General features: G+C 38.7%; 2 protein-coding genes across 2 annotated transcripts; one reads left to right on the forward strand and one right to left on the reverse strand.

The window, feature by feature from the left end:
* Positions 1-11,521: 11,521 nt before the first annotated feature.
* On the reverse strand, positions 11,522-13,350 carry LOC110910837 (protein DOWNSTREAM OF FLC). The gene is made up of 2 exons (XM_022155420.2): positions 13,159-13,350; positions 11,522-12,056 (listed from the first exon to the last, which is right to left on the reverse strand). The coding sequence occupies exons 1-2, from the start codon at positions 13,310-13,312 to the stop codon at positions 11,731-11,733; spliced, it is 480 nt and encodes a 159-aa protein (XP_022011112.1). The 5' UTR covers positions 13,313-13,350; the 3' UTR covers positions 11,522-11,730.
* A 10,277-nt stretch (positions 13,351-23,627) lies between these two features.
* Positions 23,628-24,065, forward strand: LOC118487418 (secreted RxLR effector protein 161-like). The gene has a single exon (XM_035984252.1). It carries the CDS (start codon positions 23,628-23,630, stop codon positions 24,063-24,065), a length of 438 nt encoding a protein of 145 aa, XP_035840145.1.
* Positions 24,066-24,749: the final 684 nt, after the last annotated feature.

A 24,749-nucleotide genomic window follows, 5' to 3' on the forward strand; every position in this document is an offset into this window, starting at 1 on the left:
TCTTCTTGGTAGTCAGGTTCCATACTCGCAGATTAGGAGTAGCATACCCAAGGAAGTAACCTTCGATAGCTTTGGCACCAAACTTCCCGTCAGGCTCAATCATGGTACATGGTGCACCAAAAGGTTCTAGATATTCCAAGTCAGGAGTCTTCTTGTGTAGGAGTTCGAAGCACGTTTTGCCATGTCTTTTCACTGTGAGAACCCTGTTTAACGTGTAGCAAGCCGAGGCAACAGCTTCAGTCCAGAATCGAACTGGAAGCTGAGACTCAACCAACATGGTTCTTGCAGTCTCAATTAAGGTTCTGTTCTTTCTTTCAGCGACTCCGTTTTGTTGTGGCGTGTACCGAGTGCTGTATTCATGAAGGATTCCTTTTGCAGTGCAAAATTCATCCATAACCCTGTTTTTGAACTCGGTTCCGTTGTCGCTTCGAATTCACCTCACCTTTAGATTATAAAGATTTTCCAACAAGGTGATCAAATTCTTTAGAATTTCTGGAGTCTCGCTCTTGTGGACCATGAAAGCAACCCATGAAAATCTTGAATAGTTATCAGTGACTACCAAGTAGAAAACCTCCCCGTGCACACTCTTGTGTTTGATTGGGCCGAAAAGGTCCATATGCAGACGTTCGAGTGGCATGTTTACAGTGTTAACCTTCTTCAATGGATGTGATTTCTTGATCTGCTTCCCTTTCTGACACGGCACATAGACATCTTGAAGTTGAAAATTCTTCACATTGACACCTCTCACCAGATTGTTTTTGACAAGGTGATTCATTTTTCTGAGGTGAATATGACCCATCCGTCTGTGCCAAGAGATCGTCTCCTTTTCAGTGGCTTTTGAAATAAAGCAAGTAACTTGTTTGGACTTAGTTATTGCTTGGCTCATATCGAGGACATACAAATCATTAACTCTTGGTGCTGATAAGAGAATCCATTCTTCGGGAATCTTGAATCCTGGCTTCAGCACATAACAACCGGCATCATCAAAATGCACGGTGAACTTCTTGTCGCAGATCTGAGAAACACTCAGGAGATTGTGATCCAACTGTTGCACATAATTGATTTTGTCGAAACTCACAACTCCATTTGAGATCATTCCCTCGCCGGTGATATACCCTCCTTTGTCTCCAGCAAACGCGACATATCCTCCTCTTATACTTCGCACATCGAAAAGAAGACGATAGTCACCCGTCATGTGCCTGGAAGCCCCACTATCAACAATCCAATGACTATTAATAGTTCCTCCTAGAGCCGCCTGCACATGCAACTAACTTATCAGTTTGAGAGGGGGACCCAAGCCTTTGTGGACTTGGGTCGTCCTTGATCATCAAGGAAAGTGATTTCAATCACTTGATGATTAGGAAAAAGAACCTGTGGTGCTCCCCCTGATTGAATTACCTACTTTTGCTTCCAAGCTGTTTGTCTTTTACCAGTATTTGAATTTATTGTTTTAGCATTTACTGGTTTTACAGTTTCAGGTTTTGCTTGTACAGGTTTTTCTTCTTTGACCTCTGATTTTAAGGCCTTTTCAATTACCTTTTGATTCTTTTGCTTTAACTTCTTTTCTCTTTCTTTCAAGACACGTGGGTCTTGTTTCAGGGAAACTGATCGTTTTTGGTAATCGATTTCTTGGGGAGCATTCGTTTTTTACTTCAGCTTTTGCACGTGTGGGCAATATCTTACAATATGCCCAACTGTGCCACATTCAAAACATGTTCTCCGCTCTACAAACTTCGGAGAAACATGTTGATGACCAGACGGAGAACCAGACAATGAACTTTGTGATCTAGGCGTGCTTGGACCTAAATCACATCCGTTGGTGTGTTGGGTGTAATTATTCTGATCATTTCGTTTTAAAATTCTAACTTGTTTTACAAAATCAACGTTAGATTTATCCTGAAATGTTTCAAGTTTGTCTGAACCCGTGGATCCAACAAAGTTCATTTTCGGTTCTCGTTTCTTAACAGGAGCTCTTTTGTTTTGCACCTTTTGTTGTTGAACCTTAGGTTGCTCAACCTTTGATTGTTGAATTTTAGGTTGTGCAGCCTTAGGTTGAGTAGCCTTAGACTGTTCAACTTTAGGTTGTTGAACCTTTGGTTGTTCAGTCTTAGGCTGCTGAACTTTAGGTGCTTGAACATTCTTGTTCTGAGCCTTCTTTCCCTGTACCTTACCCTTTCCGGAGTTGACTTGTTGTTTTCGCTCAATTGGTAGTTTTTGGTTTCCGTATTGTTTTCTAATTTGTTCACACGGAATTGGATCACATTGAGTGACGGTAACTTTGCCACTTTTGTTCCCCAAAAACTTATCAGTGCATCCTTCAAAAATTTGCTCAATTAAATCTTGATTTACATTTTTAATTGGAAAATCTTTGTTAGAGTAGATTTTGCTATCTCCTTTGAGCGTGTACAACAAATTATTCCCTTCAAGGCTAGATACAAGGGACTCCATTGCTTTTGACATTTCAGTCTTACTCGGTTTCACTGGTGGATCACACAGGATGTGATTCTCGATTGGAATATCTGTTGTAACCGAGTTAGACTGTTGTTTCACAATTTCTTCAGATTCATCGTCCGAAGAATCAGCATCCTCAACAATGGGAGGACTCTGTTCCTTAACACACGATGAATCTGTCACATTCTCATATTCTGATTGACTCGAGGATGATGTACCAGTTGTGAACCCGAGGCCTGCTGCAAAGTCATCTAGACCGAGTGGCACAGTAGGTTCAAAACGGGGCATATCCTCGTCATCAGGAAATTTGGAGTAATTGTGATTCATTGGGGGAGGACATGATTTGAATCCAATACATTTTGCATCCCCCTTTTTCTTTTGAACGTCAATGATGTGATCCAATACATAGCGGGAATTGGAATAGCTTTCCAGTTTCTGCTTAATTGTCTCACATTCACATCGAGCTGTTGCTAACTCTACCATTTGCTTTTCAATTGTGTCAATAAGATTATTGTTAGCATGTTGTTTTCGCAAAACAGCCTTTTGTAATTCTGAAACATCATGTCTTAATGACGCAATTGTTGCTTTAAATTCCTTTTCATTTCTGGTTAAAAACAAGTTAGCTTCGGTTGCTTTAGAAAGATCTATAATCAATTCTTGATGTGTTTGTGTGTGATTTCAAACTGACTTTCCTTTTCAGCATATTTTAAACACTTTGCACATTCAATAGGAACAGAAATAGAGTCAGAATTAGTATCACATACCTGAGAAGTCTGACCTTCTACGTGAGCCATAAAGGCTGTATGAAAAGAAAAAGATCCATCTTCAGAGAAGAACTGAGCAAGCTTCTCGGAAGTTCCAGCAGATTTCTGGCAGAGAATAGATCTTGATGTGCGTGAAGTGTGTTATATTTTTTATGAGTATTTAAGCCCCTTTCTTACACTTTTAGCCAGGTTTTAAATTTATAAAACACGATATTCACTAACACTAAACACACATATGGGCAAGTGCACCCATCGTGGACGTAGTATAGTGTTGGTAAGATACCGAGGTCGTCCAAGGACACAAGAGCTTTTAATACCGGTTTATCCTCAATGTCTAATCAAATCAAAAAGTTAGGAAAATGTTTTAAACTAAGAAAAATAAAAACTAACTAAATGCTGAAAATAAAAATAAAATAAAAACAGATAGACAAGATGAATCACTTGGATCCGACACGTGTATTAGTATAACCTTTGATTATTTTTGCACTTTTGCACTTGTTTAAGAGATTATCTTAGTTATTGTAGTAGGCCCCTCTTTTGAAGGCGACGTTACCCTCAACCCAGTAGTTTGAGTCAGCAAGGATACAATCCTAAAGGGTCGGATTATTGAAAGATAATGAATTAAGTTATTAATGCAAATTTTGGTAGGCCCCGCTTTTGGCGGTGACGTTACCCTCGGCTAAGTAGTCTGAGTCAGCAGGGATACAGTCCTAAATAGCCGGGTTATAGTATTAATAGTAGTTAACTTATGAGGGGGTCAAAGAGTTTGGATCCCCGCCATCCAATACCTATGGGCATTGAAGGAGATCCTACTAAATTTGACCCAGGTCCCAAGCAGGACCTCTAAGCACTAACCAAGGTGTTCAACATCTCCATATGCTCCTTGGCTATTTCGACACTGACTTTGGAAAAGTTGGAAGTGTCTAATCTGACTGTGTTCGGATTGGAAGTGGCTTGAAAGTTTGAAGAGCTTCCATAAAACCCTTGCTGTTGCGGTTGTTGCTGCTGAGCTCTGCTTGGGTCTAAGAAAGGCGGTGGTGTGAATTGCTGAGCTGTCGGTTGCACATACTGTTGTTGAGAAGAAGAATCTGGTCTTGAATACATCATCGTGTATGCTGAAGGATCAAACTGATTTGTTGTGGAAAGTCCAGTGTTTGAGATGAAAGCTGTTTGAAGCTTCGCGTGTTGAGAGTCTGGTTTTTCTCCACTGATACCTCCTGCAATCCCATAGTACATCTCTGGATTTTGAGGAGTTAGTGTTCTTTTTGCCTTAAGCTTTTCTTCTACATCCTTGTTCTCCAATTTTTGAATTAACTCATAGACGGTGATTGTATCTAGAACACCATTTTGTTTGAGAATTTCAAGAAAACTGCTCCACTTTGCTGGTAAGCTATCAGCGAATCTCTGCACCATTTCTTGTGGAGTGGCAGTGACTCTAAAAGCAAACATCTCGCTCAACAAGTGATGGAACCTTGTAGATAACTCTGCCAAAGTCTCATTCTCCATACACGTGAATCCTTCAAACTCTTTCTTCAGTAATTCTTGCTTGATCTTTCTAGATTGAGCATTTCCTTCACATCGTAACGTGAGCATATCCCACAAGCTTTTAGTAGTCGTGCAGTAAACAAATTGGTGGTAAATGTCTCTGTGAAGAGCTTGTGTGAGAATCATGAATGCTCTCTTTTCTAACTCAAATTTCTTCTTATCATCATCCGACATAGTGCTGTAAGTTGTTGGATTAGATCCTGCAACTTCCAAATCATTGTCAAATGCGGTGAAGAAACACATCCATAGATCTTGACCTTGCCCCTGAACATAAGTTCTCAGCCTTTCTTTCCACCATCCCCAATCATTGATGTGATTTAGCTTTGGCGGTTTTGTGCTTGTACCAGTTTCACTGTCGTTCTGCATCATTGCTTGAATGCTGCTGCTTTGATTTGTGACCAATGCCCATTGATTTGCAGTTATCATTGCAGTTTGAGGTGGGGCAATAGCCCGCATCCATGCAGTTTTGTTGAAATCTGACGCAGATTGCGTAGCTGATGATTGTGGAGTCAAAGTTGTTTGAGTCCACGCGGTTGGATCCCACTGACCGTTTGTTCCCATTTTATAAAAATTAATATATTAAGTGAAAATTGATTTAAAATTTGAAAAACAAGTTTTCCCTTTTTAAAAATTTAATTTTCACAAACTATGTTAATATCTCGAATGAAAACAACCAGCCGAAGGATCCCTGATCGAAAGACCTGAAAAACACAAACTTGTTAAACTTAAACAGACTAGGATCGAAGGATCAATACTTGTTCGAAGGATCAACAGTGTTCGAAAGATCACTGTTGAATTTCGAACAATGATTTCGAAAGATTCTCCAATCGAAAGATCCTTATCTTTCGAATAAGAACTGTAGATCGAAAGATATATCCTTCGAAAAGATTCCTTGGATCGAAGGATAAGTCACAGACTTCGAAGGATGTTCGAAGGATGATTATCTATCGAACTTCCTTTGATCGAAAGATGATCTTTCGACTTCGAAGGATATCCTTCGATCTGTACTGACACAGTTGACAAAAAGTGACAGGTTGGTGAAAAGGTGATTGGTTGGTAGAAAGCTTTCGGCAGAAGGTATGTTCAGACCATACCTTTTACCAAACCAGATTTGACCCAATAAAATATTACTTAAAAAGGAAGGTTCTTATCCAGAAAACCGGTCACCGGAGTAAGCCGGAATTTGGCCGGAAATTACCAAACTTCTTAAAAACAAGTTTTTAAGTTACCCAACCCGTCCTTTAACACACCCGGTTAGTTTAGAACACGTTTTTACGTCAAGAAATGCGAGAAAAACACTAAAAACGGGTGCTAAACCATGTGAGTTTTTGTTCAAACACTCCAAAGTCTTGTATAAACTCGGTTTTTAACAAGGAAAGGAGCCATGGCTCTGATACCACTTGTAGGTCCCCCAGAGGTTGAGGTTAAACCTTATCCTTGTTATGTTTAACACACTAGCAAGTGCGGAATCCAAGCTAGAATGTAAACCGGTAGTTTATATGAGAACACAAGCTACAAAGAGAAAGGTAGACACATGAGATATCAAAGTTTTCTCTTGTATTTCAGTGGACACGGTTACAGCCCTTGACCAAACTGAAAATACGCTCTCTACAAGACTAAGTTCACTCACACTCTCTCTCACACAATGAAGTGAACACATTACATGAGTATATATACCCATCACAGCTCGTCTGGTCGAAGGATCAGATAGACTGATCGAAGGATCATCTATCGATCTGAAACCTATCGAAGGATCCACATATACCTCGAAGGATGATATCCTTCGAGGTCCATCAACATCCATCGAAGGTTTATCTTTCGAGCTCATCGAAGGATCTAAACAATCCTTCGATGACTCATCCTTCGACACAAACATGTTACAACCATGTTCTAACTGTTTGGCCAAGTCAAACCAGGAGGATGGTTGACTTGGTCAAACTTACATCAAACACACATATTAACAAACCTAAGACGTAACCCAGACTAACAAAAGACATCGTTTTGTATCATGACAAAATACAGACAAAGTACAGACACAAGTGCACCAACAAAACATAAATAAAATGACGTGGTAAGGATAGTCACTCCGTCATAAAAAACGATTTTAAATAACCTAATATATAATAATAGGATCCACACGTCTTACACGTTAGAAATTCGACTGTTTTCAGCTCAGTTATTACGGTGCTAACACGTTAAAATATGGATGAGCTCGGTACCGGTTTCGGAAAATCATTGAAATTAGGTACCGGCACCGAAAATGCTCGGTACAATACGGTATGGTATTTGAAGATAAAAATCAATAAATACAGGTATAGTGCTAGACCGGTGTCGAACCGAAAGTAACGATTTTGAAAACGCCAAAAGGTGGGTACCAAATTGGTAGCGAAAATGTTTTGGTATAGTAAATTTGGTACCGATATGATACCGGTTCGTTTATAGGATTTGATACGATTTGCTCATCAATATTCTAAATATCCAAGTTAATTTTACATGCTACAATTCATTCATTACAGAAAAAGACAAAAGAAAGCAAAATAAGTTGTTGTGTATATAAAACCTCATTCAAACGAAATACAGTTTACTTACTGTGTGTATGAAAAGTAATCTAAACGGTGCAATTACTTGCATTGCTGCGTTGCTACAGGATTTGATGAGCTCGGTACCAACCGGTACCGAAAATACCGGTACCGAAATCCCAAAAGTGGGTACCGGTACCGAATATACCTAGTATGGTACGGTTCGGTACCGGTCGGTACTGGTACGGCACCGGTATTTGAGGATAAAAACCGGTGAATACCTGTGCAGAACGGGTACCGAAAATACACCGGTTTGGTAAATTTGAGACCGATACCTATACCCGATACCATCTAATTTTAATTTAATAATAAATCACTGTTAATTCTAAATAATTCTATTTCTAATTTTAATTTAATAATAATAAATAAATGTTCATTGATTTTCCCTTTTATCATATATGAATTGTTATACAACTCAAAAAGAATTTCCGTGACTTCCAACTTTTTATCCTATGTTTATGTTTCCATAATAGAACCTACTCAACCCTAGCCACATCGACTTCACAACCATAACCGGGTTCGCAACAATGTTCTGACGTTGTTTTCAGTGGCGGACTCAGGAATTTTTTTCTGGGGGTGCGAAATATTTTCAAAGGTTTTAGGCCCCTAGCTGTATAAAAATATCGGTTCATAGCGGGTCGGGTCGGATCATGTAAGACAAAAGAACATCAAACTAAAATTTATAAATCATCAAAAACACGTCAAACGTCATTACAAATTACAAACGTATTTAAAATTGTGCCCTACAGTTTTAGTTCTTTTATTTGACATATATCCAAAATATCATCTAAAGATACTAAACACGCCATAAGTTTATTACATTCTTACTCATTGTTCCTAACACATATAATTTGCTCCATAAGTTCATAAAACAACACTTAAACAAAATAAACAATCATGTTCAACCATAGCCCATAACTTTCAATTATATTTTAAACATTCAAGCCCTAATATTAAATGTTGATTACTTGTAACTAATCATTTAAACAAACAAAGCTATAAATAAAACAACAAAATCATTTAACTACAAGTCTAGAACAAAAAAAAAAAAAATCAAAAAATATAAAAAGATTAAACCCTTACACATCTATATTTTCTCCTAATCATCACATAAAACAAAATAAATAAATAAACCATACTAGTTCTATATTGGAATTCTAACGTAATATGGGTCAGTCCAACCGGAATTTTGATTTTTCCGATAAAAAAAACCACCAGGTCGTGAGCAGTGGCGTCAAGTCGCTGAGAGTTTTTTTGAGGGGGGGGGGGGGGGAGGGATTTGAAAATGGAATGGGTGGATGGGTTTGGGTTATTTTATTTAGTACAAATTTCTTTAGGTTGGGTTTGGGCTTGTGGTAATAAAAATTGATTGCAGATTGGGCTTTGATTAGATTAAATAATTAAGTGAATAAGTGGTTAATAATTATTTTTTTTCTAAGTGTGGCGGTTGAAATTTTTCAAGGGGTGCGGGTGAAAAATTCCAAGGGGTGCGGTCGGGATTTCCGACGAAAAATAACACTAAAAAATATTTTTCATGGGGTGCGCCCGCCCACCCTTGGCTTAGAGTGAGTACGCCCCTGGTTGTTTTGGAAGTTTGCAAATGTGTCCTTTAACACGTTAATGTCATTGTAAGGCCTCGCCGCAACGTGCAGGAGGTAATTAGGGTCTTTCGTTTAAAATACTTTACAAATTTTATAAAGTCGTAATGAGTGAGGCATAATACGATCTTAATATGTTTTCTTATATGTACTTACACACGTTAATGTCATTGTCACAACGAGTATAACGAAGTTTGCAAACATGTCGCTACACGCAGTCATGCTGCAACTTTGATCCAACCACAGTGGTTATATATGTTCCATTGAAAGCTAAATCTAATACGTTGATCGTGCGTTTTTATATTGTTACGCATCACATAATGTTTGACCTAATCCATACGATGTTTGCAACGGGTTTGCGGCGCATCGCACGCAGGTCATATTACTAGTTATAACAGAAACCAAAACTGAAAGTTTCCTTTCTTTATTCTCATTTAAAGCATTAGTATAAAAAATATTTGAAGCTCGAAATGTCGATCTTTAGCACATATCTATCTCATGTTTAACTTAATTGCATCATAATATAGCTATTTTTTTTTTCATGACCATCATAATATAGGTCCAAAACAAAGCAATATATTTTGTAAGCATATTGATGCATTTATAAAACATATTAACATAAATAAAGTGTATCTAAATCGTAATGACGATCCCTAAATACCACATTTTTTTAACGGAAAATTTCTTTTATTTTCTGTTGTAACCCAAGACCCTCTCCTCCGAAAATATTTAAGGGCTTTGCATTTACCAATGAAAACCATGTTATGATATTAGAAAGAAGAAGAAAACTATATAGAAAATAGATAGAAAAAGTTGATCGGTACGTAGACAAAGGTGCTTCAAAGTTATAAACAAAGTTATAAGCAGTCTAGTAATTCTTTTATTTGAAAAGATGGTCGTAATTTTCTATTGAGTAAATTACAAAAATTGTCCTTTACTTTACGTTGACATTAGATTGCATAGTGTGTCCATTATCTTCAAAAAGTATAAAAAACGTACTTGATGTTTGCAATCTCTTGCACGTTACATCCTTTAACCCTAATTCAGTTAATTTTTTTTGGTTAAATTAAGTAACACAAGGTAGTTTAGTCTTTTTACCAAACTCTCTCTTATAATCATCTGCCACCACCACTCTCACCTTAACCACCGTCCACCACCACCACCACCCTGAGCCACCACCACTCCCACCAGCAGCCGCCAATAAATCACCATCCTAGCACCACCATTGCCAAATCCCAACCACCGCACCAAATCTACGACTTTTGTGCCCACCACCGCCCAAGCACCACCACTGCCATAAACCATCGCCCTAGCACCACCACTCCAAATCCAACAACCACCCACGGAATCCGACACCCCCACACCAAATCCGACAACTACCACTCCCAACCCGACACCCCCACACCAAATCTGACAACCACCACTCTAATTCGTAAGAACCCTAACCCTAGAACGAAGATCGGGTGATTCGGTTATCTGGAACGAACGACGGTGGCTTCTATGGAACGAACGTTGGCTTCTGTGGAATGAACGAAGCTATCTGTTGAACGGCGATGATGAACAATGCTATGGCGAGTTGCTGCTACAGTGGCCGGCGGTGGATCTGTGGTGAACGGTGCTATGGCGGTGGTGCTATGGCGGTGGTTCTGTGGAACGAACGTTGGCTTCTGTGGTTCTATGGGTTTTTTGGTTATTTATTTTAGTGCTTAGGGTAAAATGACCAAAATACCCTCATATGGGTCCACTTAGTCAAATTTAGCTATGAAAATTAACTGAGTTAGGGCTAAAGGACACAACGTGCAAGGGTTTGCAAACATTGAGTACGTTTTTATACTTTTTGAAGACAAAGGATACACTTTGCAATCTAGTGTTAACATACAGGACGACTTTTATAATTTACTCTTTTCTATTTGACCCTCTTCTTAACAATACAACTGGAGCCCGATTGAAAAGTTACAAACCTGTTTTTTTTTCTTTTTAAGATGTGTTTAGGGGTACGGATCTTTTGTTTTGTAAATATGATTGTTAATTATATAAGAAGTGATGTTATATAGTTCGTTCACACCGTCCTAAAACACACCTGACACAATTCTAAACGGTAGATTATTAATATACTTTTTCTATGTTTCTAGGATAAAAACATAAGGAATATTAATAGCATGTGTAAGATTAAATATATTATGTATTAATATTTAATCTATAGCCATCATAATCATTTACATTATAGAGATCAAAATATATTAGAACCTATTAAATAATTAGTTGGTAATTGTTGATGGACCATATTACCCTTATTAACTAATTAGGTTTCCTCCTGGGTGCTTATATAAGGAGAATTATGTGGAGGTTAAGGGGTTACTTAGTTACACAATTACACACACCCCAATAGCCATAAGATCATAATTCGACCTCCTCTCCTAGCCGATATCCCTTTTCGGTTTTCCAAGTCCCCATCATTAGTCAGCACCCTAAGGAGGAACCAGATCACGATGACAAGCATGTCGAACTCCATTACTGGATTCTCCAACGCACTGTCTGCTATAACAGGTATGTTTTAATATTTTCCTTCATGAACAAACAGAACTGAACCAACAGCATGTAGAATAGAGATGATACGTAGAAAAGTTACACATGTTGGTAACCAACTAGGAGAAACTTAACAACATATGATTGTACCGAAATATAATAAAATGGACATTATATAATATAGCATGCACTAAACTGTGTAATTATTCTTCAGCAAATGAGACATTTAACCAAGATCTTTATAACCAATAACTATAAGAAACGAAACTAGATGTCCTCAGCAAAGTAAGATTTGATGAGTTCTGTGCAGCCAGCTAAGGGGGTTGTCTTCAAGAAACCCATTGCATTTGCATAACGAGCATTTTGGTTCATCCCATTGTTGCGGGTAAGGATGACGGTGGCTCGGTTACGGCCAATGTTAGGCTCCTTACATTCAGGGTCTGGGCTGCTCACAAGGGTGCACTCGCATTTCTGATCACCATGATCACTGTTAACCGTCATCTCGTAGGTTCCAGTTGCGTCGGTCACCGCTTCTAAGGTGTACCTCAGGTTTAGTGAGTCCCTGTCTCTGCATTCTACCTTAACCTTTGCACCTGCATGTCATAATATAGGTGTAAATGAGCCAAGCCGCTCCTGAGCTACTCGAGACTGGCTCACTAAAATCTTAAATCAAGCTGAACTTAAATAAGCTCAAACTTATTTAATAAACGAGCCTGATCCCCGAACTTTAGTTTTCGAGCTCGCAAGCCTATGTAAGTGTTCTATTTATATGATTACTATTTGATATATTAGATATATTCATACAAATGCTATTATTATATATGAAATTGTGATATAAAATAAACTAAAACTAGGATAATACTCCGCGGGCGTTGCGCCGCGGACAACATGTGCGGACATCACGTTAAAGCGTGCGCAGACGTCATACTAAATTGAGCCGAGTCATTGCGTTTCTCAGCTTTTGTTTAGCACGAATTATAACAAATCCATTGTGTACACATATTAGTAAGAATAACTATTCGTGGCATAGTATTCTACATATCATCTAGAAACCGAAAAATGTGGTGCCAGTTGACAGCAAACATGCCAAACGACAACTATTTTGTCAAACCTGGTGCCAATGTGGTGCCGATTATAACAAACCCATTGTGTACACACGTTATTTTATCAAACCTTTAAAATAACCTTCAAACCAATTGTCAAATGACCATAAATCTCACCAATTTAACCAAAACCCTTTGAATCTTTCAACTTCAATAATCGTACACGAACTCATCAAATCGAATTTAAAAATAAAGAAAAAAATAGCATACTTTTTGTAAACTAAAATATAATTATTATGTTATATATATTTTTTTTGTTATATATCTATAAAAACAATACTAATATATTTGAAACAAGTTGGAGCTCAAAATTTTTATTTGTGAAACGAGCCGAGCTTGAGCTTAGGTAGCTCGGGTTTGACTAGGCTCGTTTACACCAGGAGCGATGCTTTGAAGGGGCCGGGAGGGGCGCCCGACCCCCCGAACTTTACGAGCAGTAGTGTTATATATGTAGTTTTCGTATAGAAATTTTTGGGTGTATATGTTTTCGACCCCCGGTTCTATAGAAATTTTTGGGTTTATACATTTTCGACCCCCTCTAAAAAAATTTCAAGCTTCGCCACTGGTTTACACCACATGGAAAGGAACTTACCAGCCAAGTATCTGGTGACGGATGTTTCGAATCCAGCACGGCAAGTATCGCAGTAGACTCGACCTTTGAGACGGAATGGGTTTTGAGTGAGCGTGGCTGCGATAGAAAGCGCGGGAAGAAGGCAAAGAGCGAAGATGGCTAACAGTTTGGCCATTGTTAATTGAAGGGTTGGTGAATAGATGAAAGGAATGGAAGTATGATTGATGGAGTTGGGACTTGGTGGGACTATATATATAGTGTGTTGGATATTTGAATGTAGATGAGCAAAGTGAGATCTGATCACGTGCCATGTTCTAGACATTGGTAACTAATGAAACCGAGTCATGCGGCACTTGCTTCATTTATTACAAACACCTCAATAGTTGCATTACACTAGGGGTCGAGTATGCAAGTAGCATATAGGTTTTTAGCTTCTTCTAATCTTCAGTTTTTTTGTTATAAACATTAATCTATTTCGGTTTAAGAAATATGGTTTGGTTTTTAGGGCAGAACCGGTCCTAGATAGAGGCTTAGCATGTTAGGCAAAGGTCTAGGCTCAAAACTTGAAGATCTAATGGCTCAGATCTCTTGTATCTTGAACACCGTCGTCTACTTCAACGCATCCTCTGCTCCTATGCTCATTCTCAGGAACTCATTAAGCAATTTGCATTAATAAATTTAATCTAAACATATATTATATTTATAAACCTAAAAAAGTTAACTCTGCCAACTATAAATTTGTTAGTTTATAATTAGCGGTCCTAAGCTCGGGTAAAAGAGAGATTTATACTAAAAAGTTTTTTTTTTTTTTTAAAAAGGGCTTTGACTTTATAGTTCGTTTATAGTGCTTACAAAAACATTGAAACTAGTTCTGGCGTGTCCCAATTCAATCTTAACTAAAGTGACGAACATCGAAACTTTTTATATAAGGAAATATCTATATACAAGAACAATGTTGTAGAAGGCGCTAGGCGCTAGTCGGGCGGTGAGGTACCGCCTAGGGATTAATCGGAATGGGATTTTTATATGTATTTTTTAAAAATTATATATATATACCCAATAATATAAAAATAATACTTCAAAATTCACATAAATACTTCAAGTTTCAGATAGTATGGTTCGATTTTGACCGATTTTGACTAATTTAACCGCCTAGGACCGATTTTGACCGATTAATATAGTCCGATTAATCCGTTTTTTGACCGCCTAGGTACCGCCTTTGACCGACTTTGACCATGGCGGATTAATTGACCGACTAGCTCAAAATTAGGCAGTAAGTGGCCGCCTAGCGTCTAGGCGCCGATTAATCGGCCGCCTAGGCCGATTTCTGCAACCATGTACAAGAAAATGAGGAAACAACCTATCATCTAAAAAAACATTACACGATCTTCCTAATATATGTGATTTTTAAAAAAGATTAAAAAACACAAATGTTGGTTTAGTTACGTGATTGGTTTGGTAAATTTTTACAAATAAAAAAAATATAACTGAACTATCGAATTTGTTTCATTGAAGTTTTTCGATTATGATTTCATTATTAATACCTAATTTTTCATTACTATGAAAAAAGTTTGAATATTTTAAGCCTTGGTTAGCGTACGTAACGTGGAACTTAACTTGCACACATGGAACTTAAAAGTCAGCATTTAATAAAAAAAAGTATAAAAGTGGGCATCTGCATCATGTGCAAGACCATACTTAATGGAACAACAAATGTCTAACCCATCGAAGCCGGATCGAGTAATAAATGCACTTTCCAAACGCCTATTCACACATTTTTGGGTTTGAAATCCCATTAGTCGGTGTTTTGGTAACGATAATATGTTATGTGTTTTAGATGCGAGTGTTAAAGTTATTTTTTTACACTTAATAGAGGTAATCTAGTATTTGCAAGAATTTGAAGTTATACTATTTTGTAGAGCATGCACCATACCGCGGATTGTTTTATGATTTAATATTTTATGGGTTAATTGTTAATAGTTAAAATACGATCGTATGAAAACATTTCATAATGGCGAAAGAAGATATCAAGTTCATAATACAAGTCAATCTCAAGGTGTTTGTTGCGCTGATAAAACACCAGGTTGACTACAAGATATGTAGCTCCAACATTGTCACACTAAAGAGATAATAGACAAGTCATTGTAATATGTAGCCCATGTAATATGGTTGTATTCCATCACAGTTCAGTAGTTGTATGAGTAAGAGCACGGTACTCAGCTTCAATGCTCGATCTGGCAACAATATGCTACTTCTTGGAACTCCAACTAATGCGGTTGGGCCCAAAAAGAACACACTAATCCATGGTGGAACATCGATCATCTAGACATCCAGCTCAGTTAGTATCACGACAAGGATGTAAATCAACACAAGTAGATCACGTATACACAATCCATCTTGACTGCCACCCCTAAGATACCGCAAAATCCGCTTGACTGCCACCCAGGGTCCGATCAGTAGTGCCTGGAGAAACTGAGACATCTTGCTAATCGCATAAGTTGAGATGATGTTGCTTGGAATGAAGGGGTCTAGATGTCGTTTAAGTTGAAATGATGTTGCTCGGAAGCCGGTATCGTTTGGGATCGGGTGTTGATTTAGATATGTTATTCACTTATTAAACAATATAGAAAATATATATTAACGGATAATAAAACTTCGCACCTTTTAATTAGGATCCAAATCTGGTTCACAAATGGGCGGGGTTTTTAGGATCCGTTTTCTTGGCGGATGTTACATATAAGGGTAAAATTAAATTTTCAAAAAAGTAAATTTATGTTTTCGTCTCTGAGGTTTGTCCATTTTAACTAGTTTAGTCCAAAAATCTAATTTATAACAAAACCATCCCTAAGGTTTGCATTTCTTAACGTTTTTCATCCCTAAGGTTTGCATTTCTTAACGCATTTCATCCCTAAGAATTAAATAAATAAGCACCCTTAGGGATGAAAAACGTTAAGAAATGCAAACTTCAGGGCTTGATTTGTTATAAATTAGATTTTTGGACTAAACTCGTTAAAATTGACAAACCTCAGGGACGAAAACAGAAATTTACTCTTTTCAAAATTATATGTTTTGCCTTTTTGATGCGTATATAGGTCGTATTTTGACATATTTGTCATTACGTGTCGTTTTATGAAGTATATGCTCTATACGTGCCGTATCAGTGACGTTTGGTTATGTGTAGTATCGTATTCTATGATTACGTGTCATGTTGTTTTAAATTCACTTGTACTTTTACGTGTCCTATTGTACCTATACACGTCGTACCATATCATTACTTGACATAATTTGTCGTTATATGCCGCCGTATTATGATGTATATTGTCTGTATGTGTCGTATTATGACGATTATTGTTCATACATGTCGTATCGGTGACGTTCGATATTGTGATGTTTATTGTCTGTATGTGTCGTATTAGGGTATAGATTGTTGTACGTGTCTTATAAGGCTTTTATACGACTTGTATAGATCTATAGTATATGTATAGTATAACTATAGTGATGTATGATAAACTGTAAGTATAGTATAGATTGTTGGAAGTTTTGGTGTGAATGGAAAGTCTCAAGTGGTAAAACCACTTTGTCCCACATTGGAGTAGGAACAAAAGGATAGGCTATTTATAAGGAGAAACCTTAACCAAGCCTTTGAAGTCTTATGACATGTTTTATCACAAGTCCTACCCCCGCGCACACAGGGGGTGCAAAAAAAATTGAGTTTCAGAACTGGAATTTGGTTGAACTCGTGCGTACCCGCACGTCCTGCGGACACGAATGCAGCTCCGAAAACCTGGGCTCGCGTGAGACAGTTTTTGCACTCGAGACTGACTAATTGTTTTTTTAATTAGTCTTTAAAACTGAAACGGTTGGTCTTGTTAATGCGTTTTAAACTGACATGATTATTCAGTATTGATGATAATCATTATTGAGTTTCAGCTTTAAACGGTTATTATTATCAGTTTTAAAACTGTACTAATGACCATTATTTGGTTTTAATTTGTTGCAATTATGTCCAGAATTCGGTTATGAATTCTGTGACTATAAAACCAAATCATACCAACACAGTTGAGACACACCAACACATCTTCTTCTCTCTCAATCTCTGCAGCATCGTTCTTCTTCTTTACAGGCAAGTGTTCAAGTCCGGCAGTGCGCTGGACTGCTTCGAATCGGCGTACCCTGGGAACAGACCGCGAATCTGTTTAAGGGAATTGTGTCAAACACAAGCCTGGTTCACTGTTATCGTTTCTGTCTTGTTTACTTTACTGTTTTCTGTTTCAGATTTCAAGTTTTTATTACCAGGTTACTAACAAACTTAAACAGACTCGTTTTACTAATTGTTTCTGCATTCTTTTCTTTTCAGAATGAAATCCCAGCCCATGTCTACCTCTGTTTCTACAGTCATGACTGTTGTCATGACTTCCGCTATTGCTGTCACAACCGGTCTGGTTGCACCACTGCCTAACACAGTCTCACATGCTGAAAAACCTGAGAAATTCAACGGTGTGAATTTCAAACAGTGGCAGCAAAAGATGTTCTTTTATCTAACCACTCTGAACCTAGCACGGTTCTTCACTGAAACCGTTCCCCATGTGGATGAAGGGGATATTGATGCTCAATCAGTGAGCGCGGTTCATGCTTGGAATCATTCGGATTTCTTGTGCCGCAACTATATCTTGAATGGTATGGTTGATACGCTTTACAATGTGTATTGTAAAGCCAAGACTGCCAAAAAGTTATGGGAGTCTTTGGACCACAAATACAAAACAGAAGATGCGGGCACTAAGAAATTCGTTGTGGCTAAGTTCTTGGACTTCAAAATGATAGACACTAAAACTGTCATTAGCCAAGTCCAAGAACTTCAAGTTATTCTTCACGATATTCATGCGGAAGGAATGGTGTTCAGCGAGACATTCCATGTTGCAGCTATGATCGAAAAGCTACCACCAAGCTGGGTTGATTTCAAGAACTATCTCAAGCATAAGCATAAGTGGAAGGAAATGACCATTGAAGATCTTGTTGTTCGCCTTCGCATTGAAGAAGATAATAAAGTTGAAAAGGATTGGTAACCCTGAAACACCAAAGGCTAATATTGTTGAGCATGGCCAATCTTCGAATGGAAATAAGAACGGTGGAAAGGGTGGAATGAAAGCTCATGGGAAACGCTCTAACCTTGGTCCTAAGGGGGGAGTTGGGAAAAAGAAGTTCCAAGGAACTTGCTATAATTGTCAAAAACAAGGCCATAAGGCCAACGAATGCAAGCTTACAAAGAAGAAAAATGCTCGACAAGTTAACATGGTTCATGAGGTTGATAACCTCATTGCTATGATCATGGACCTCTCGATTTTGGTCACGGAAGTTAACTTAGTTGGGCAAAACCACAACGATTGGTGGATTAATACGGGGGCTACTCGTTATGTGTGTTTTGACAAGAACCTGTTTAGCACCTTCAAGGAGGTGACTAATGATGAAAAGGTCTTTATGGGAAATTCCGTCATGGCCGAAATCAAAGGCGAGGGGAATGTGGTTTTGAAAATGACTTCTGGAAAGGAACTCACTTTGTTAAACGTGTTGTATGTTCTAGAAATTCGTAAGAACCTTGTGTCGGGTTGGCAATTTAACAAGTTTGGGTTCAAAATGGTGATTGAGTTGGATAAGGTCGTGTTGACCAAAAATGGTATGTATGTTGGTAAGGGCTATGCCCTAAATGGAATGTTTAAACTCAATGTAATGGTTGTGAATGCAATGAAAGAAACCGCTACTAGGTCATGTTAATTATAATTCCATTCGTCATTTAATTAAACTTGATTGCATACCAACATTCGATATCGACTCAACTAATAAATGTGAAACTTGTGTAGAAGCAAAACAAATGAAATCGTCATTCAAAAAGGTTGAACGAATCACCGAACCCCTCGAGATGATCCACACGGATGTGTGTGATCTAAAAGCAATTCCTACTCGTGGTAGGAACAAGTACTTCATCACGTTCATTGATGATAGTACAAGGTATTGCTATGTGTACTTACTTAAGAGTAAGGACGAGGCTATTGACAAGTTTATCTTGTTCAAAGCCGAAGTTGAGAATCAACTAAATCGGAAAATCAAAATCGTAAGGATTGACCGAGTAGGTGAATATGTTTCACCTTTTATTGACGTATGTGCAAAAAGTGGAATCATCCACGAACTCACGGCTCCTTACTCCCCTCAATAAAATGGCATAGCGGAACGGAAAAATCGCATCTTGAAAGAAATGATGAATGCCATGATGATAAGTTCTGGTGTAAACCAAAACATGTGGGGGGAAGCAATCTTATCGACAAATTATGTGTTGAACATGATACCCAATAAGAAAAAGGATGTAACCCCTTACGAATTATGGACGGGAAAGAAACCACCATATAAATCCTTGAAAGTGTGGGGGTGTCTAGCTAAGGTGGTAGTCACACCACCTAAGCACCTACTAATAGGACTCAAAATGGTGGATTGTGTATTTATAGGATACACCCGTACTTATGGTCCTTATCGTTTTCTTGTGTATGATTCTAAGAACCCTGGAATATGCAAAGGCACCATAATAGAATCTAAGGATGCATCATGGTTTGAACATATGTTCCCATGCTTAGATAAAAGTGAACCGAGTTCTACTAGACCGGTTGAGGAAATTGTTCCCGTGGGTGAAGTTGAAAACGATGAACCTCGAGAACAATTTAAGACTGAGGAAGTTGAAATCAGGAAAAGCAAACGGCAAAGGACTGAAAAATCCTTTGGCCCTGAGTTTCTTACCTATATGGTAGAAGATGAACCTCAAACGTACCAACAAGCAGTGCATTCCTCAGAGGGACCTCAGTGGAGGGAGGCAATTAAAAGTGAGAGAGACTCTATCTTACAAAACCATACTTGGGAACTAGTGGATCTTTCTCAAGGATGTAAACCACTAGGATATCGATGGATCTTCAAGAAGAAGATGAAACCAGATGGAACCATTGATAAGTACAAAGCAAGGTTGGTGATTAAAGGATATAAACAACGAGAAGGTTTAGATTACTTTGATACAGATTCGCTAGTTACGCGAATAACATCCATCAGGTTGGTGCTTGTCATTGCCGCCATTAGAAATTTGGAAGTTCACCAAATGGATGTAAAAATAGCTTTCTTGAATGGAATTCTAGAGGAAGAAATCTACATGGAGCAACCCGAAGGCTTCACAGCTATTGGTGTAACACCCCAGTGTTTCGAAAGTCAAAGTCAAAGTCAAGATTGAAGTCAAAGGGAGAAACGATTGCTAATTGCGATCTGTCTCTCCTTGCTCAATTTCCTGTTTTGACTTCCTTGACTTTAGTTAGTCTATTTTATGTTACGTTAGTTGTATTATGTGGAGTAAGTAATTATATTCGCAGTAATTGAATGTTTATCGCTACGAATCGCTCTACGACTGTGAATGATAGGAAGTAACAATGCGATAAAGTTAATTAAACGCTAATCAATCTAATCTAATCAACATCGCGCTCGCAAACTCGAACTACGCATTTTGGTGATTATTATATGTGTGTGTGTGTGCCCTATGTGTTACTTGTGCATGTTTATTTACGTTATGTGGTAATCAATCGAATCGCAATCGCAAATCGAATACGAATTAATGATGATTATATGTTGATATAGTACGATAATTAGTGGAGAAGAGACAGTGCTCTATCGCATCGCAACGCTCGCAATCGAAATCGAAACAGCAAAACTCGTCGCACCGAACACTCGAAACAGGCGACCGATCGATCAGACCACCAGCCGATCGACCAGCCGTCCGTTCGGACTGCCGTCCGATCGGACAGGCTGTCCGATCGAGCTGCTGACCGATCGGCCAGCCCTTTCCTCTTTTGGAATCCTATAAATACCCAAGTCACTTTCACACTTTCCATTTCTGGAAACTATCTGACCGAACATCACGCTCTCCTCACCTTTTCTCAGATTTCTCTCTATTCAGGTAAGATCTCGACCTAAATCTTGTACTTCCTTGATCTACACGCACTCCTACACCTTTCTACCTTTTGAATCTTAACTTTTAACCGTGAAATCACCAAGAATTAAGGTGTTCTAGGATGACGTCATCATGTGTTCTTGAAGAACTTCATGTTTTGGCCTCAATCCACCAAGAACAACCTAGATCTAACCGATTTCCACATAAACAAACAAAGATCTTTAGTAGATCTAAACATTTTCACCAAAGAAAGGATTGAAAGATGGTTTTCCAACTTTCTTTCAACTCTTTTACACTCAATGCACTCAAAATCGGAGAAATCGGACCTTTGTGTCGACATACTACTCATTCAAGTGGTCGTGTTAGCTCAAAATCCAATCCTATCCGCGAGGCTTACCGATTTCGGGTTAAACGGGAACCACCGTCTCGAACAGCTCATTGGTCGGGTTTGGGTGATTCCTGTCCGATCAGGAGAACCAAGTATTGACAAGTTTCCTGTTGCTTGACTCGTTATCAAAATGCCTCGATAAGACGATAAACAATCAGAACAACCAAGTGTGAGACGAACAGGATGACCAGGACGGGGTGTCGTCCGATCGGACTGCTGTCCGGACGGACAGCCACCCGAACGGCTGCTCAGCCGATCGGCTTGCACTATGGGACCCACACTTAATTACCTTTTCTTAACCTTTGAAGTTTGAGTATTGAACGAACTGTTGTTCGATCGGACCACCATCCGATCGGATTACTCTTCGGATCATGAGATACTTAGGCTTTAACACTTAATTGATTTTTCAACATGTTCAATGCACTAAGGATGCTACCCGATCGAACTGCTGTCCGAACGAGTGGCATTCTGCTGTAAACTTGTTCTCACTAAAGTGTCTAGCCGATCGGATTGTCGGCCGATTGAACGACTGTCCGATCGACCGAACTGAAAGGTAGAAACACTTCAATGTTTTCAAATGCTACAACAAAAACTTCAAAAGTCAAACCATCATACACAAACACATCCTTCCTAAAGGAAGAACAATCCACTCGGACGACCATCCGATCGGACAACCATTCGAACGGACAACCGTCCGAACGGTCAGTCACTCGCACGATCCGTTGTCCGATCGGACTACCGTCCGATCGACCAGCTGTCCAACCCACCAACACTTATCCTCGTTTTACGTGTCGCTTATCGTTATTCTATCGAACTATTCAGGCTAACCTTACTCTCAAGCGCTCCCTTCAATCCATCCAACCGCGGTGAGTATACTCGATCCCTTTTTGCTTTATGCACTTTTGGGTGTTACATACGTTACTTATACGAAATCATAATCAAACACACTACGCAAGTACTTTAAACGCTAACCATTATCGCATGTATTACGTGACTAAATAAATGCTTGTTTGTTATGTTTACATATGGAATGTTGTCTACCTGCCTTAACGACGATAGTACTATAGTTTGGACTCAGCACCCGTTCACTCGGGGTTGTTAAGGACAATTATTTGCATGGATTACAGTGGTGATCCTGTATTACGAACTGCCTTGGGCAGTCAACCCGCAGTCATTGGTATCGATAGGTTCATGTCGATAATTAACTTGCTTCGTTTTTCTCCGTGTACGTGCTGGTTATGCGTAAACTATCTCGAACTCTATATGCTATTATCAAACTTGTATACTCGCCTTTACACTATGTGTATTGACTTTTATTTTAACGTATGTGACAGGTATTTAGGATGCTTATCTGCTAGGAAAGCGAGGCTATAATAAGTTTCTAGAAGCCAACAAATAGTTGTCTATACTAATGTAATTAAGAGTCTCTAGAAGTAGATAAACAATTGGGCTATTTGAAAATCTGAGTTGTCGGAACAGGACTATTTGCCTGGATTTTGTCTGTAATAATTTGTTTACATTTTGAGGCATGGTATGGGACATGTTAATTTAAATTGATTGGTAATGATAATTGTTATGGAAACTTCTGGACAATCTGTTTCGCTCAGTGTCGCGCCCCGATGATTCCACCATCGGTTGGGGTGTGACAATTGGGCAAGAAAAGAAAGTGTGTAAACTTGTAAAATCCTTGTATGGATTGAAACAAGCTCCAAAACAATGGCACCAAAAGTTTGATCATGTCATGCTTGATGCTGGGTTGAAAATCAATGAATGTGATAAATGTGTGTATGTGAAAGACACATCTGATGGATATGTCATTTTGTGTCTATATGTAGATAATATGCTCATTGCTGGTAGTGATGACAAAATCATAAAATCTACAAAGAACATGCTAAAAGCAAGGTTTGACATGAAAGACATAGGTCTTGCGGATGTGATTTTGGGGGTCAAAATTACGCGAACCCAAAGTGGACTTGTTTTAAGTCAATCCCATTGTGTGGAAAAATTCTTGAGAAGTTCAATGCAAATGACTCTAATGAAGCTAGAACTCCACTTGACACAAGTCAACATCTAGCCAAGAATAGAGGACAACCTGTAAACTAGTTGGAATACTCAAGAATTATTGGTAGCTTGATGTATCTTATGAGTTGTACTAGACCAGACTTAGCATATGCTGTGAGCAAGCTAAGCAGGTACATGAGCAACCCAAGTTCAATGCATTGGAACTGTATCACTCGGTTGCTTTGCTACTTAAGATACACCCGGGAATACGGGTTGCATTATAACATATATCCAGCAGTTATAGAAGGACACTACGATGCAAATTGCATATCTGACACGAATGATTCCAGAGCAACAAGTGGGTATGTATTCACACTTGGAGGTGCTGTTATATCGTGGAAATCATCAAAACAAACGGTTATCGCTAGATCCACGATAGAATCAGAGTTCATCGCTTTAGATAAAGCAGGTGAAGAGGCAGAATGGCTATTTGTTGAGGATATACCAAGATGGCCTAAGTCGGCATCGGCCATTTGTATACATTGTGATAGCCAATCGGCACTTGGCTGAGCTCATAGCACAATGTATAACGGTAGGAACAGACATATCAGACGTAGACATAATACGATACGACAACTAATCTATACATGAATTATCACTGTTGACTACGTGAGGTCAAAGGATAATATTGCGGATCTGCTAACAAAAGGCCTAAGTAGAGAGTTAGTACAGAAGTCGTCCATGGGAATGGGACTGAAGCCCTTGAAAATATAAGTTCATATGATGGAAATCTAACTCAGTAGACTGGAGATCCCAAGAGCTGAGTTCAATAGGAAAACCTAATTGTATGAATTAGTAAGGTCACTGTGGGGGATAACCCTACGTATATATATAAGGGAGTTTATCGCAAAGCTTAGTAAACTTCATAGTCCATTCCTAAAAGTGAGGCTTTTAATGATTCGACGAAGGTAACAATACATAGTGAATCACCTATGTGAGAGAGAAGTGGGGTCGCTTCGAAGGGTGTTGTTGGGGCACAATACCTAATGGCTCTCGCAGAACAGGCTCATGTTCATGACCATAACGAACATAACTATGAGGACTTGACTTTGTCAGGGAGAGTCTTGTGTGAAGTGCGTTGTCGTCTACACAAACGGCAGACGAGTTCAAAGACATCGAGTTCTACTCAGAGCTAGTGGGCTAAGTGCATTTCATGAGCGAAGGTTCAAAGGGTAACACCTACCTATCGTATGC

The sequence above is a fragment of the Helianthus annuus genome, chromosome 15 (genome assembly GCF_002127325.2).
Source record: "Helianthus annuus cultivar XRQ/B chromosome 15, HanXRQr2.0-SUNRISE, whole genome shotgun sequence".
In the NCBI taxonomy this organism is placed as follows: Eukaryota; Viridiplantae; Streptophyta; class Magnoliopsida; order Asterales; family Asteraceae; genus Helianthus; species Helianthus annuus.

Bases quoted from the DNA above. Each gene is read 5' to 3' on its own strand.
- LOC110910837 (XM_022155420.2), bottom strand. From the start codon at position 13,312: ATGGCCAAACTGTTAGCCATCTTCGCTCTTTGCCTTCTTCCCGCGCTT. The intron at 12,057-13,158 runs GTAAGTTCCTTT...TATGACATGCAG, and splicing joins CGTCACCAGATACTTGGCTG to GTGCAAAGGTTAAGGTAGAA.
- LOC118487418 (XM_035984252.1), top strand. From the start codon at position 23,628: ATGTATCTTATGAGTTGTACTAGACCAGACTTAGCATATGCTGTGAGC.